This window comes from Falco cherrug, chromosome 12, assembly GCF_023634085.1.
Source record: "Falco cherrug isolate bFalChe1 chromosome 12, bFalChe1.pri, whole genome shotgun sequence".
Lineage (NCBI taxonomy): Eukaryota > Metazoa > Chordata > Aves > Falconiformes > Falconidae > Falco > Falco cherrug.
The window spans coordinates 28572483-28585011 of NC_073708.1; the positions used below are offsets into that span (position 1 = coordinate 28572483).

At 43.2% G+C, this 12529-nt stretch overlaps 1 protein-coding gene across 1 annotated transcript; it reads right to left on the bottom strand.

Annotated features, from left to right (window-relative positions):
• Positions 1-9655: 9655 nt before the first annotated feature.
• Positions 9656-11720, bottom strand: LOC102045922 (cytochrome c oxidase assembly factor 7). The gene is made up of 3 exons (XM_055725292.1): positions 11521-11720; positions 11300-11440; positions 9656-10236 (listed from the first exon to the last, which is right to left on the bottom strand). The coding sequence occupies exons 1-3, from the start codon at positions 11624-11626 to the stop codon at positions 9788-9790; spliced, it is 696 nt and encodes a 231-aa protein (XP_055581267.1). The 5' UTR covers positions 11627-11720; the 3' UTR covers positions 9656-9787.
• Positions 11721-12529: the final 809 nt, after the last annotated feature.

Here is a 12529-nt window from a genome sequence, read left to right on the forward strand (position 1 = left end):
ATCATCACAAGTCCTTACCAGGTTCCCAGCTAGCTAGTGTACAGCTCTTCATCTACTCACCACAGTTACTGCCTCGTTTTCTCAGCTTTTGTCTGAGGTTTGATGGTTTCTGTTCATCTGATGGACCCGTATTCTTGCTTCCTTTTCTCCCCTGTCATTACGCTGGTTTCCAGTTTCCATAGAGATTGCAAGCCTCACCTTGTCCTCTAAATCATGGTCCTTTTGTTGCATTTCATGACTGCAGAAGGACATTAGTTTGCTCCAGGCACTTAAGAAGAGAAAAGATGTATTTGATTCCCTCAGAATAACAGTAATTTAAATGAGAGCAGCCTCAGACTATGGAAGGACTACAGAGAGCAGGTTATTGTGCAAAGGTCACTGTGTGGAGGCTTTAATGAAACAGAGTTTCATGGAGCACTTCATGGCAAATGAAGGCGAGACCTTGAGGTCTCGAGAGGAGACAGGATTATTCTCATTCCTCTAATGCAGAAGCAACAATGTCCTTAATACAGAAAGCCAGAAAGATTAAGAGACACTGATTATAGCTCCCAGGCATTAGCTGTGTCTGCTATGACCTGCCCCTCCTGTTAGCATGAAACCAGCTGTGCATGTTATGCCTTATGATGTACTGCTGCCGATGCATGTGGCTACAAAGAAATACATCTGGCTGGAGCAGCTGAAGGTAGCAAGTGCCATCTCCTGTGCAGGAGGGCAGAGAAACAAGCCCCAAACCTCACCCCTCTCCCGTCAGCACCTCCCTGACAAGGCAGTGGCCAGCAGAAATAGACGTCTACCCGTGCAGCACCTGGAGGGGAAGGGCACAGCAGGGCAAAATCACAGAACTTGATGCCGTAGTATCGTCTGGAGCTGTTGCCTGCCAGAAACCTGTCCAGTTGTGTTCCCTGTGCTTATGCAGGAATGGAAGAAAAACAGAGCAATGTTTTCATCCTGTTAGCTCTGAGTGCCCAAATGCCAACTATTAGAGGCCAGCACTGGTAGCCAAGGGAACAGCCCTCCCACAGGAAAATAAGAAAAACACAGCTGAACAGCATGTAGAGAGGACAGCACACAAAAGGCTCGCCAGATCATGAGAACATTTGGATTTTGTTGTGGGGTTGGGGTTGTTTTTTTTTTAATATAGATGGCTAGCTCTAATCTTGTACCCACTCCGAGCGCTTAGACTGCCTGCGGTCTGAAGTGGTGGGGCCCTCTTCAGCCTTTAATGGGTTCTGGGAATGCTTCAAACAGCTATTGCAATCCCATCAAATAAATGCACAGCTGGGTCTGGACTAAAGAAATTGTTCATTTTCCAAAAATCAGATCTCTGTGTGTGTGTGCACCTACCCACTGGTTCAGCCATGGCTACAGATAGAAAGTGAATCAGCCTGTGATGAAAGATGTTTCTGTCCCAGCCCTCAACTCCTCTGTGCCACAAGGGTTTAAACTCTGTGCAGGCTCTTATTTAATAAATTCACATCAACAGCCACGTGTTGGTGCCATAGGGATGTATTCCTGCTGAGAGTTTCACCCCATATGGATTGTAGAAGAATTAACAGAGGAGGTCTTGGACTTGTGAATAATTTCTGCCTCAGGTTGTCCAGACACTTTGCAGATATCTTGAAAGCTAATTTAATCTGATCTGCAACTATATTCCAGGAAAGACCTGATCTGAATATGCCATGATCTGGATCTGGTTCCTTCATTAAATTAGCAAAACAGGCTTTGGATTGTGATGATTTCCTTTAGGAAGACACATACCAAGCTCTGGAAATCATCATCTGTTTAACTCCAGAGCTAAAGAAGGTAGTCCAGCATCTATAAGGAGTCCTAGCAGGCTTTCTGTTACACACAGTGTTACTGTAGCTCTTGCTGCACACTGGAGGCATCAGGGAAGAAAGCCGTTTGATATGATGCTTTCCTGGGATCAGGAGATGCTTCAGGGGCCAAATTGAAAGGCTTTCCCTGTTTTTTATTGATTGAGCAATGAGAAACAATAGAATTAACTTTGAATTAATTGATCAGCTGATCTCATTTTGTATAAAGCCAGGTAAGTTCTAGCTAGAAATAATTCCTCTGCTATGCAATTTATTCTGGCTCATTTTTGTTGTGAACCCACCCTTCTTCTCAGACTCTCTAGTATTGTGATCCTGGTTTTCTTCAACAGCTGTGCTGTGAACTGTCTTCTTGGAGTGTTCGGGCCAAGCTAAGTTACACTCCAGCAAGTCCTTTAAAACAATCACATAGCTCCCCGCTGAGGGAAGCTGATGCTTGATGTGCTGCGGAAAGTGTGCAGAGTCCCTTTGGTTTTAACTATATTCATAGGCTGAGCAGCACTGCACATAGCGATTTCTAAAAAGAAACAGCATTTATGTTTGTGGCTTACTGGTTCAAGACTCCACAAGTACAGAGAGTACTCAAATCAATTCCTCTCCACACATTCATCTGATCAATTTGCAGCGACGTGAAAAAAGCAGAGAAATATCCCATATCCCAGATTGCACAAGGACCTTACTGAAAGAAAATTTTCCACTATTAAGATTCAGTGTAATTAGTTTTCAAGGGTATATCTGTTTCCCAGTCTCACAATACGTGTGATTCAGCCTACTGAACAGGAACTGAATCAAAAAGCTTCTTTCTTTCATACTTAAACATCAAAAGATGTTGCTAACTTTCTTTCTGTCACCTTATGTATGTCCCCAGGCAACAGTAATGGCTCTCAAGAGCACTAAGCGAAGCATGAGCAGCCTGAATCTTGCTGCTCTTCAGCAGTGTGAGCAGTGGGCTCTTGAGCACCAGATGTCTTTGCCTCCCTCTATATGCCATTTCCCCAGGTTGTGTGCACCATGCTGGCATTGCACTCTGGCACAGGACCTCACCTTTGGCTCTCCAGAGGGCAGCATTTCAGCTGGTGCTTCTAACATACACAATTTTTACACAATTTGGCCTGAAGTTCTCATCAAATATTGCAATGCATCTGCCTGTGGGATGACAGCAAGTATTCTGGCTCAGTACTGCAAAATGCTGAGGGAAAATAGTCACTGAAATGAAGCAGAGGTTAGTTATTTATTCAAATCATAGATCAAAACTCTTTCTTGAAATTGCTCCGCAATGATTATAATGGGGAAAATAGTATATATAAAATGTTTCCAGGGCTCTGCTATGGTGTAAGTATAGCTTTAGGTTGCAACTTGTAACTGCACAATGTCTAAGGCAAAATTGTCCTGCATTTGAAAGGACTGAATGCTTTACATTCTTACCTAAAGATCACTAGGGATACATACAGCTACTGCATAAGAAAATACATTCTCACCATAGGCTTTAGTTTAATATTAGGATGGCATTAGATTAGGAAAGAAAGTTCACAGAAACTTAGAGCTGATCACTAGGGATCACCCATCTCCTATCATTTATAGAAATGCATCAACTAGCTTTTAATTTGTGTTGCAGTTTAAACCATCAATAGATCTGCATTGTCACTACAGGGTGATAGCATGATCTGGAAATGTCTATAGGCTGTTGCGGGAGTGATGAACAGAGCAGTCAGCAAACATGCTTGGATGTTTCATGCTAATACACAGAAAACAGAAATTACAAAGCAAAGTACACTGCAGAGATATTTTGGTTAACTGTTAACTGGCATGGGAAGTTTTTACTTTTTGCTATAATAAAGCCTTTACTTTTGTGCTCCTCCTATAGAAACCATCGCTTGTATTGAATTTGTTCATTCTATGGCTTTTGTAACTATGTCAGTCCCTAGCATGCTCTGGTATCAGCCCCTAGGTTCTGAGGAACATGTAAAACTCACAAAACCCAGCAGAAAAGAACTTAAATAAGCGCAGCGTTTCAAAACGGTCTAAAGCTTTTTACCTCAAATTATATATAATCTCTCTGAATATACCATGGTGTGTGAGCTGCCAGACTGAGGCAGGCTGGCGTCCCTGTGACAGCTAACATCACTCTGTCCCAGCCTACCTGATAAGTAAGATACGTTATATTTCTTCTGTACCAACTGCAGAACAAACAAGCAAACAATGCCGTAGAAAAAACATTCCACTTTGAGAAGGCACACAAAATCACTTCCCTGAAGGCAGCACAGCAAGGCTGCCTGCAGTGTTGACAGTGTCACAGCTTCTTATTTTCTCTTCAGCAGTTATTAGTAACACTTGTGCTGAGGTGGCTATTGCATCTTTCCGGAATAATACTCCACAAAAATAATCAGAATAACATTCAAAGGCCAGTTTCCCATCTTTGTGTTTCTTGGCTTGTCAAAGAATTGACAAGTCCTTGCCATGCTAAATATTGTTTGGATAATAATCAATTTGGGCACCTACTGACACTGTGTGACCTGAAGTAAGTCAATAGTTGTTCAGTGTTCAGTGCCTTGTTCTCCGTTCCCGTGCTGTAGAGATAATATAGGTTTCCTTCTCAGGAATTTGCAGAAGAGGTTGTTGCAAAGCAAGGAGAGTTTCCTGGGCAGGAGGCTCTAGGAACATGGCGTGCTTCCAGTCGCAGGAGAGCTGGAAGGAAAACAGCTTGCTTTGCAGTGTTCTTTGTGAGCAATGAAATGCTCAGAGCAGGCCATGAAGTATCAAATGAGGACTGTCAGAATAAGGAACTCCTAACATAAATTCAAATTAGCCTTATCTTCAAGTCATGAAATTACATCATGGGCAAGCAATTAATGTTTTTCTTTGAGGGCTTTCTTCTCCTAGCTCCCTATGTAATGGCTCTGTGAGCTGAAAAACAACTTATTTCTCGTGATTCACTGGGTGAAGTGCACTAGAATGCTGTGGGTGACAACTCCTGTATAAACGTGTGGAGTTTTAATCTTCTTTCTTTCTTCTGTTTTACCAGAAGTCTCTCAGTTGCAAAGAAAAGCTCTCCAGGGTATGTTTAAAGCACCATATTTCAGTTTTGCATAGACAGAATGAGGTCTCACAGCAAACTCCCACCATACTCACGCATCGAAACATATGTATGTATTACAATTACACTGTTCACAAATCCCCATCTGAAATCACCACTCCAAAGTGGCCTTAATTTTTGTAACTCTGTATCACACAAATTTCTTACAAGTTAATCTACGGGAAAAAAGCATTACAAAAAAAGACTACATTACAAAACCAGATTACTATGTTACAAACAAGACTGTAAAACGAAGTGTGTATATAAGAAGTATAAAACATCATATTTGGAACAAATTACATTGGCAATTGTAAGCAGTAGATTAGCTGTTCGCTTACATTATATTTGTATGTAATCACATTGGTAGTTGTAACTAGTGTTAGAGTAGAAGGCAGTAACAACAAATTAGAAATATGCGATATAATCTGAAAGTAGTGTAATTAGTGGTTATTGTGTTTGCTTCAAGTGTGGATACTGAAAAATGAAAGCACCGGGAGGCTACAGATGTGACATACAACATTAGACTTCAAAAATTTGGCACAGAATTGATCATTGAAGTTCTTAAGAGTCTTAGATAAATATATTTTGTGTGGATTCTGGACCATATTGTTGATACAGTGTCTGGAAAATCAAGATACTAGTGTGTGATACTGAAATATGTACTAGGGACTTTGTACAATCCTGAATCAGACCGTGGGTCTCTGGATCAGGGGTGTCATTACAGGTGCACACAAATGGCCCCATATCAGGACCTGAACTGAACCCCTGGGTGTTATCCCAGCACAAATCATTGCAATAATAATACAGCTGGATATCTTGCTTATTTTCCAATTTGTTTTCTTGCTAAACCACGACTCCTTTTCCTCCCTCTGCCTTCTTACTTCACCCCCAAAAAAGCCCAACCCTGAGCAGAACTGTATAATTTGGTGGTCTAGTGGACGAGATGCTGGGAAGCACAAGGGAGAGAAGAATTCTTCCTTCTTTCTTCTCCATCTACCAAAGGAGGAGAAGAGCTACTTAAGAGAATTCTCTCACACACAGTGAAGTGAAAAACTGCTGACAAAGTGAGTTTCTTTCCACATAGTACAAAAAGTTTGTGCTGTAAGAAGGAACACTTATTTTGCTTTCTTGGTGTGGCAATTAGACATAGAAGGTCTCCTAGACCTTCCACCTGGGGGTGTGTGTACAGCTGCAAGAAGTACCTTCACAGACACACTGCAGAGAGTTGTTACTGATAGGGCTTTTATTATAATGTAACACAGAAACAGAACCACCAGAACAAGTCTGCTTTTCTGTTTCTGCAACATTGTACGGCTTCTTTACCCAGCATCATCTTTTGTCCAGAATTAATCCAAACGACGCTTAACAAGACAACATGATGTGGCACCATCTTGGTAGAAAACCAACACTCCACTGGCAATCTTTTCACAGCTGCAGGAGGCATCCCACAGTGAATGCTTTCATCATTTAAAGCCATGTATTCCTAAATCTGTGTAATTAATTAAGAGTTGGTCACCATTCCTTCTGAAGTATATTGCTGCTTTACTAAAGGAGGTCGGCTGTATACTTAGATCGATACAAACAAGTGAAAGCAGACAGTGGTTTAGGAGCTCCGAAGATGAGATAAACTCCTTTATTTCTTAGACAATCCACTGATCCTGAAAAGATCAAGACATCTTCCATATTTTCAAGTATGCTATTATGATAACTTTTTATTTATGACCTCAGAGGCTTTGGAGGAACAGTTTTCTTCCTAAGAGGATATAAAATTTAGCCTTTGTAACATCAGTTAAAAAGAAATAGCAGGAAAATATCAGCCTTTTGGTAATACCCTCATAATATCAGAGGAAGATGGTTATAAGACAAGATTTGCAGTACAATTTTCACCTCATAACGGATTTTGAGTATGTCTCCTGAACATAATCTCTAGGTTGAGAGCAGACTGCTGTTAGTCGTGTCTGTAGTCTGCTATAGACTGCATTTGAATTAACTACATACAATTTATAATACACTGATATGAGACTAGCTAGGTTTTGGGGTTTTTTTTGATGTTTTACCACTTTGGAGGGAAAATGGTCAAACAGGAGGGGGCCTTTACCCATCTAATGCATCGGTTACAGCATCACTGATGTCTGTGTAAAAAAGATGTGTGTCCAGAACAGGCACCAAACTGCTCAGAGACAGCCTGAAAATACTTTGAACTGCTTTTGATGATGGTTTAGTGTAACAAAAGAGCCTTCCTTAATTTGGGTTTGCCTTTTCAACCTGCAGTACAAAATTGGGTGATAACTTCATAAACTTACCTATACTAACACGTATGACAGCTTTTATGAAAAAGGTTTATTTTATAATGTTTAAATCTGCAAGTCTCTGAGTACTCAAGTGCTATGAAAAAATGCAACATGCACTTTATATGTGGCTTTAATTATCTGCAATGCATGTCACTTTTATTGAGGATGTTCCCAGGTGCCCATGTGCTGTGCTGCCTGGAAGTTCCCCAGGGGGAATCACTGGCAATCACTCCTGGTGAAAGAAAGCCTGCTCTATGGGGCAGGTTCGTTTGGACTGGGGATCTGAACAGGGCACTCAGAGGCAGTAAGCGTTACAAGTTCAGAAAAAAGATTTGGCTTAAAATGTCACCTAATTCTCCAATGCCTTGAGCCACCAGTAATTGCTTACTTCTCAACACACAGCTGCCAAACTGTTTTATTACTAGACTGTTACAATCCACAGAAGTAGCATTTACTTACCTTTCCCAAGCGAAAAAAATGCCCAGAGCAGTACCTAGCAAAGAATCAGGCAAAGTGTATTCCTCTAAAAGAGCTTTACCTTCCCGAACTGCCATAAAATATTAACTGTGTTAACAGAAAAATTAATCTCATTTTTCTCACCACTGTTAATATTTTTTTCAGGCTGCTGAAAACAAGAGCCGTAACCTTAAACCCACGGTATGCAAGAATGTTTTCATGGACTGCCATCTGTCGTTAGCGTACCTGTCTCTACACTATGTGCTGGGGTTTCTATACCAGCAGCAAGCACAGCCCTTCCAAGAGGCCTGTTAAAAGTGCATGAAGTTGGAAGAGCTGCTTTAACTCACACATGCTCTGCCTGAGGCAGCATGCAATGAGATTCTAACAATTTGGCTTGCAATTGCGACAACAGGCAAACTAGTGGTGGTTTTTTCTCCCACTTAATTCACTTCAGTAGTAAGTTTGTACCTTTAGTTAGACCTTAGCCAGAGCATTCATCTTCTAAACCAGCAGTGAGTTTACAGCAAAACATCCATGTGCATATCACAAACTTCACATATATTCATACTATAAAAGACCATGTCAGTGCATGAATACATTTACATATACTGCCCTACTTATTTAGACAGCTGCTTCAGAATAGTACATTTAGTTAACAGTTTGCGTATATGTAAGCTATAAATTTGAGTCCAAAATCTGATCAGTTAGCACCTTGTTCCCTAAATCTGTATTATAAAAAATAGAGCATAACGTTTCAGAAGCTGGCAGGCAAGTTCAATTTGCCTGTCATTTGAATAAGGGGTGATCACGGTGTGCTGGAGAGCAATCCTAAAGCAGTCAGGCACACAGTGACAAAAGAAGCTAAACCCAACATTCAGGCTAAAGGCATTCAAACCTATGTGCATGCCTTGTCTGAAAGGGAATCTCTGGCCTTGGATATACATGGTAATTCAGTAGATCTAGGCCAATTCCTAGGTCTCTTAATTCTTCCACAATCTTCTGCTCTCTTAAGCTCTGCGCCTGTAGCTCATCTGCCCAGCAGAGCCAATTAAGTTCCTTTCTCTCCTGCCTATTTCACTTGCAAGATCTATAGGCAGATATGTTCCTATGTACATACTACCACACAAGCTCATTACTGTTTTGGGCTTGGCATCACTTGAACGTGACTTAAATGTTTCTAGATCTAAGCTGACCAACTATACAACAGCTTTTACTTGTATGCTGAGCTGATCCACCCCAGTTTCTTCACAGCTTTCCCACATGGCCTTTCTTCCTGAACCCAGTTTGTTACTGAATATGTACACGAAACTTCTGGCTTAGCTCCAACTGTTAATTATTCAGAAATCAAATTATATCAAATAATTCCGTAACATTGATTTACAATCAAATAAGAAATATTTGCACAAATGAAATAATTATACTAACAACCTGTAAAACCTACGGACTGAATTAAGAAATCAAAACTTCTCAGATGAAATTACGACATTAAACATATAATTTAAACATCTGCAAGGTATCAAATTATTATTTCCCCTATAACAACTCATCTTTTTGTCCTAGTTACGAGTGCCATTTTGATGGTATGATGACAAAGTAACTATACCAGCAAGTCTGAACACAACTTGAGAATAACAAATGTTACTTCAGCAAATAAACCTACTGAAGCTTCCCCAGCCATGCGGTACAAAGCAGTGTTAGAGCAGATCACCAAATGCGCATGCTATCAAAGTTCCACACCTGCTTGCAAGAGAGATGGCACAGTTCTGAATGTCCTCACTGGGATTATACTTGCAACTGTGATTTTGTGTGTGTGTTAGAACTGGTCCAAACACAAGGCTTGATACTGAAGCACCAGACACGAAAGTGAGCCTTTCATACTTGAAATCATGTGGACAAAATTCCAAAAGGCCAGAAGTTTTTGGTTTCCTTAAAGAGGAAGGATCTCAGCAATACACTTAACTTCTATATTCAAAAACTTAGAAAGGCACAGCAGTCAGTAGTTTGTTGCATCCACAAAAACGTAAGTTTATTTGCATATCCAAATACAGGACATTTATTTTAAGTGAAAAAGCTCGTAATTTAAATAACAAGTTCACTTGCTATTTAAAACTGCAGTCTTAATAATGACAGTTTTACTCCCCAAACGTTAAAGAACTTGAGGCCTCTTTCTGTTCTTTATGCAACTGTTTTGCCCTGTTTTTCAAATCCTCTGCCTTAGCATCATTCTTCTCTATGCCATCTCCCAGTCTGTACATTCGACTGGCATTGGCACAAGCCCACACGTGCCCCAGCTCACACCCTTTCAGCGAGTATTTCAAAGCATTGCTCATGTCCTTAGGGATCCCAGGTGCTCCTTGGAGGTATATTACACTGAGGTTGAAGCAGCTAGGGGCAAAATTGCCATCACAGGCTTTTGTGTAATAGTCTCTAGCGCCAACAGGGTCGGGCTTACCATCATTTACTCTCCCATCATGGGCCAACAGCCCAACGCTATGACACGCATTTACTGACTTCTTCCCACCTTTCTCACATGACTTCGTAAAAGAGTTGTACGCAGCTTTCAAATCTGGGTCGAGTCCACCTGTCAGCCAAGAAACCAAAAGATTACTGTAAGGACATGCTAAACCAGATAGAAGCGCTCTGCTTTGCGGCATGCCTCCCAGTGTTGGGAAACAGCATCCCTCACTTTAGATGCTACAGTAAAAATTTTGGACTTCTAAGGCACTATCATTGTCTCAGACAGGTTTTCCTAACATCTTCAAGTTAGAAAACCCTCCTCCACTCCCCAGTAATCACAACAGCTTATGCAGACAAAAAAAAAAAAAAATCCCAAACCCACTAAACATTCTTTCCGCTACTACATCTATGGATTTCTTAACAGCTTACACTAGGCAAAGTGTTCTTTTGCCACTATACCTCCAGTGAGGTTACTACTAGTTTTGAACTACAGTAAAAGTAAAAATAGTAAGTTCCTTTATTATTGTAATTTGGAAGAAGCCTCACTGATGTAACTGCTTCCCGTTACTGTACCAGCAGATACATTTTGGACAGACTTGCAGCCCACTTATATAAGCAGTGTTACCAGTCTAAGTTTATTTCTTCCTTACTTTCTCTAAAAAAGAACAGCAAGATGACAAGAAATCCAAACTTTAAGAACAGAACACACAGCAACATTCAGCACTGGATATATTTACTGCTTATACAGATGTAATTATAAGAAAAGTAATACATGTGGCTAACCTAAGGTGACTCCTCAGAAGGAAGCAGTGTAAGGTTTTCCAACTTTTCCCAGCTTTTATTACGTTGCCATAAAAGGGGCAGGACAGGCGGTTCCTCCTTGCAGGTCAGGAGGACATGCAGATGTTCGGCACCATGCAAACGCTGTGCTTCCTCAAAGGCACCACCCGCCCCCCCGCGTCAAGGTGCCCCTGCACAGAGGGGTTCACACGCTGCTGGCAGGGCCACCACAGCCCGGCACCCTCCGTGCTGCGGGTGATGAACCCGCGACACCCCCGCCACGGCGCCGGCGCAGCGTGAGGGGCAGCGGGGGGGGACTGGGGCAACTGGAGGCCCGAGGGCAGGAACGGGAGCCCGGGCACGGCGGGTAAGCCGAGGCAGCCACGCGGAGGCCAGGCCTAGCCCACCTTTGCCGATGGCCTGGTAAGCGCCCAGCTTGTAGCAGCTCTCGCTGTGCCCGTACGCGTCGCAATTGTCGCGCAGCACCCGCGCCGCCGCCGCGAAGTCTTTCTTCACGGCGTCCAGGTAGTCGGCGAGCAGCTGGCAGCCTGCAAGGCACCGGTGAAGGGGCTGAGGCTCCCGCCGGCCCCGGGGCAGCGGGCAGGGGGCTCACGGCGGGGCCGCTTACCCTCCGGGTCCTTCTCCTTGAAGCACTGGTAGCTGTACTCGACGTGCAGGTTCTGCAGGTAGGCCCGCACCTCCTCCTCATCCTCGAAGTTGACGAGCCCTGCCATGCCGGAGCCGCCCGCGCCGCCCCGCAGGGCCGCCCGCGAGCGCCCAGCTATCGATGCGGCGCCTCCTGCGAGCGCCGAGCGACCGATGCGGCCCCGCCCACCGGCCCCGGCTCCGCCCACGCCCGGCCCCGCGTCCGCCCGCGCAGCCTCACGGCTCCCTCCCGGCGCCGCGGGCCGGCAGCAATAAGCAGCAATACTTTTCTAGCACTTTGCTCTCAGAGTTTCGCAGTGCCGGACACCTATTTCCGAGGTCCCATTGAAGACAACCGAATCCCGACGCGGAGCCGTTACCGTACGCGTTAAGACGCCCCGCAGGGCCCCGAAGCCAGGGCTGCGTTACCCCGCCTTCCTACCTCATGCTGTGCTCTCGGATTAACGGCTAAAATAATTTTCAACTCGACTTTAGGACGGGGGAGTTCCTGCCAGTCGCTATTCAGTCAGCAATCTCTCCTTTTTGCAGTACAACAGAGCTTTCAGGTGCTTTTTGGGGAGAGGGAACCCTGGGGACTGGTAAGTGATCAACACACACAACAAACCCTAGTTCTCTAGTTACAGATGACCTTAAACCAGGTGTGGTGTTAGGATACTCAGGCAAAACAGGTCACACTATCCAATTCCAGCAGTTTTGAGTACGAACTGAATCTTCTGAGAGTATAGCAGCACATTAGAAATTTATGTGACAAATTGCTTAGAGTTAAAATGAATTTCAAAGAATATTTGAGAATGCTTTGTCCCAAATCATTTTGATAACATAACGCTGGCTTGTCAGGCTTTGGGGATAAATAAAACTCAGTTAAACCCTCTTCATAGGCTCCCACAGGAAGAAACCCGATTGCCTTACTAACAGCTGGAGCTAATTGCAAGAACCTCTGCCACTCGGACTGATGGCACCACCTGACGGAC

What these genes read in the sequence shown, in the direction of transcription:
- LOC102045922 (XM_055725292.1), bottom strand. Translation starts at nt 11,626, where the DNA reads ATGGCAGGGCTCGTCAACTTCGAGGATGAGGAGGAGGTGCGGGCCTAC. An exon ending in CAAGGAGAAGGACCCGGAGG is followed by an intron (nt 11,441 to 11,520) that starts GTAAGCGGCCCC and finishes GGTGCCTTGCAG; the next exon opens with GCTGCCAGCTGCTCGCCGAC. An exon ending in TTACCAGGCCATCGGCAAAG is followed by an intron (nt 10,237 to 11,299) that starts GTGGGCTAGGCC and finishes CTTGGCTGACAG; the next exon opens with GTGGACTCGACCCAGATTTG.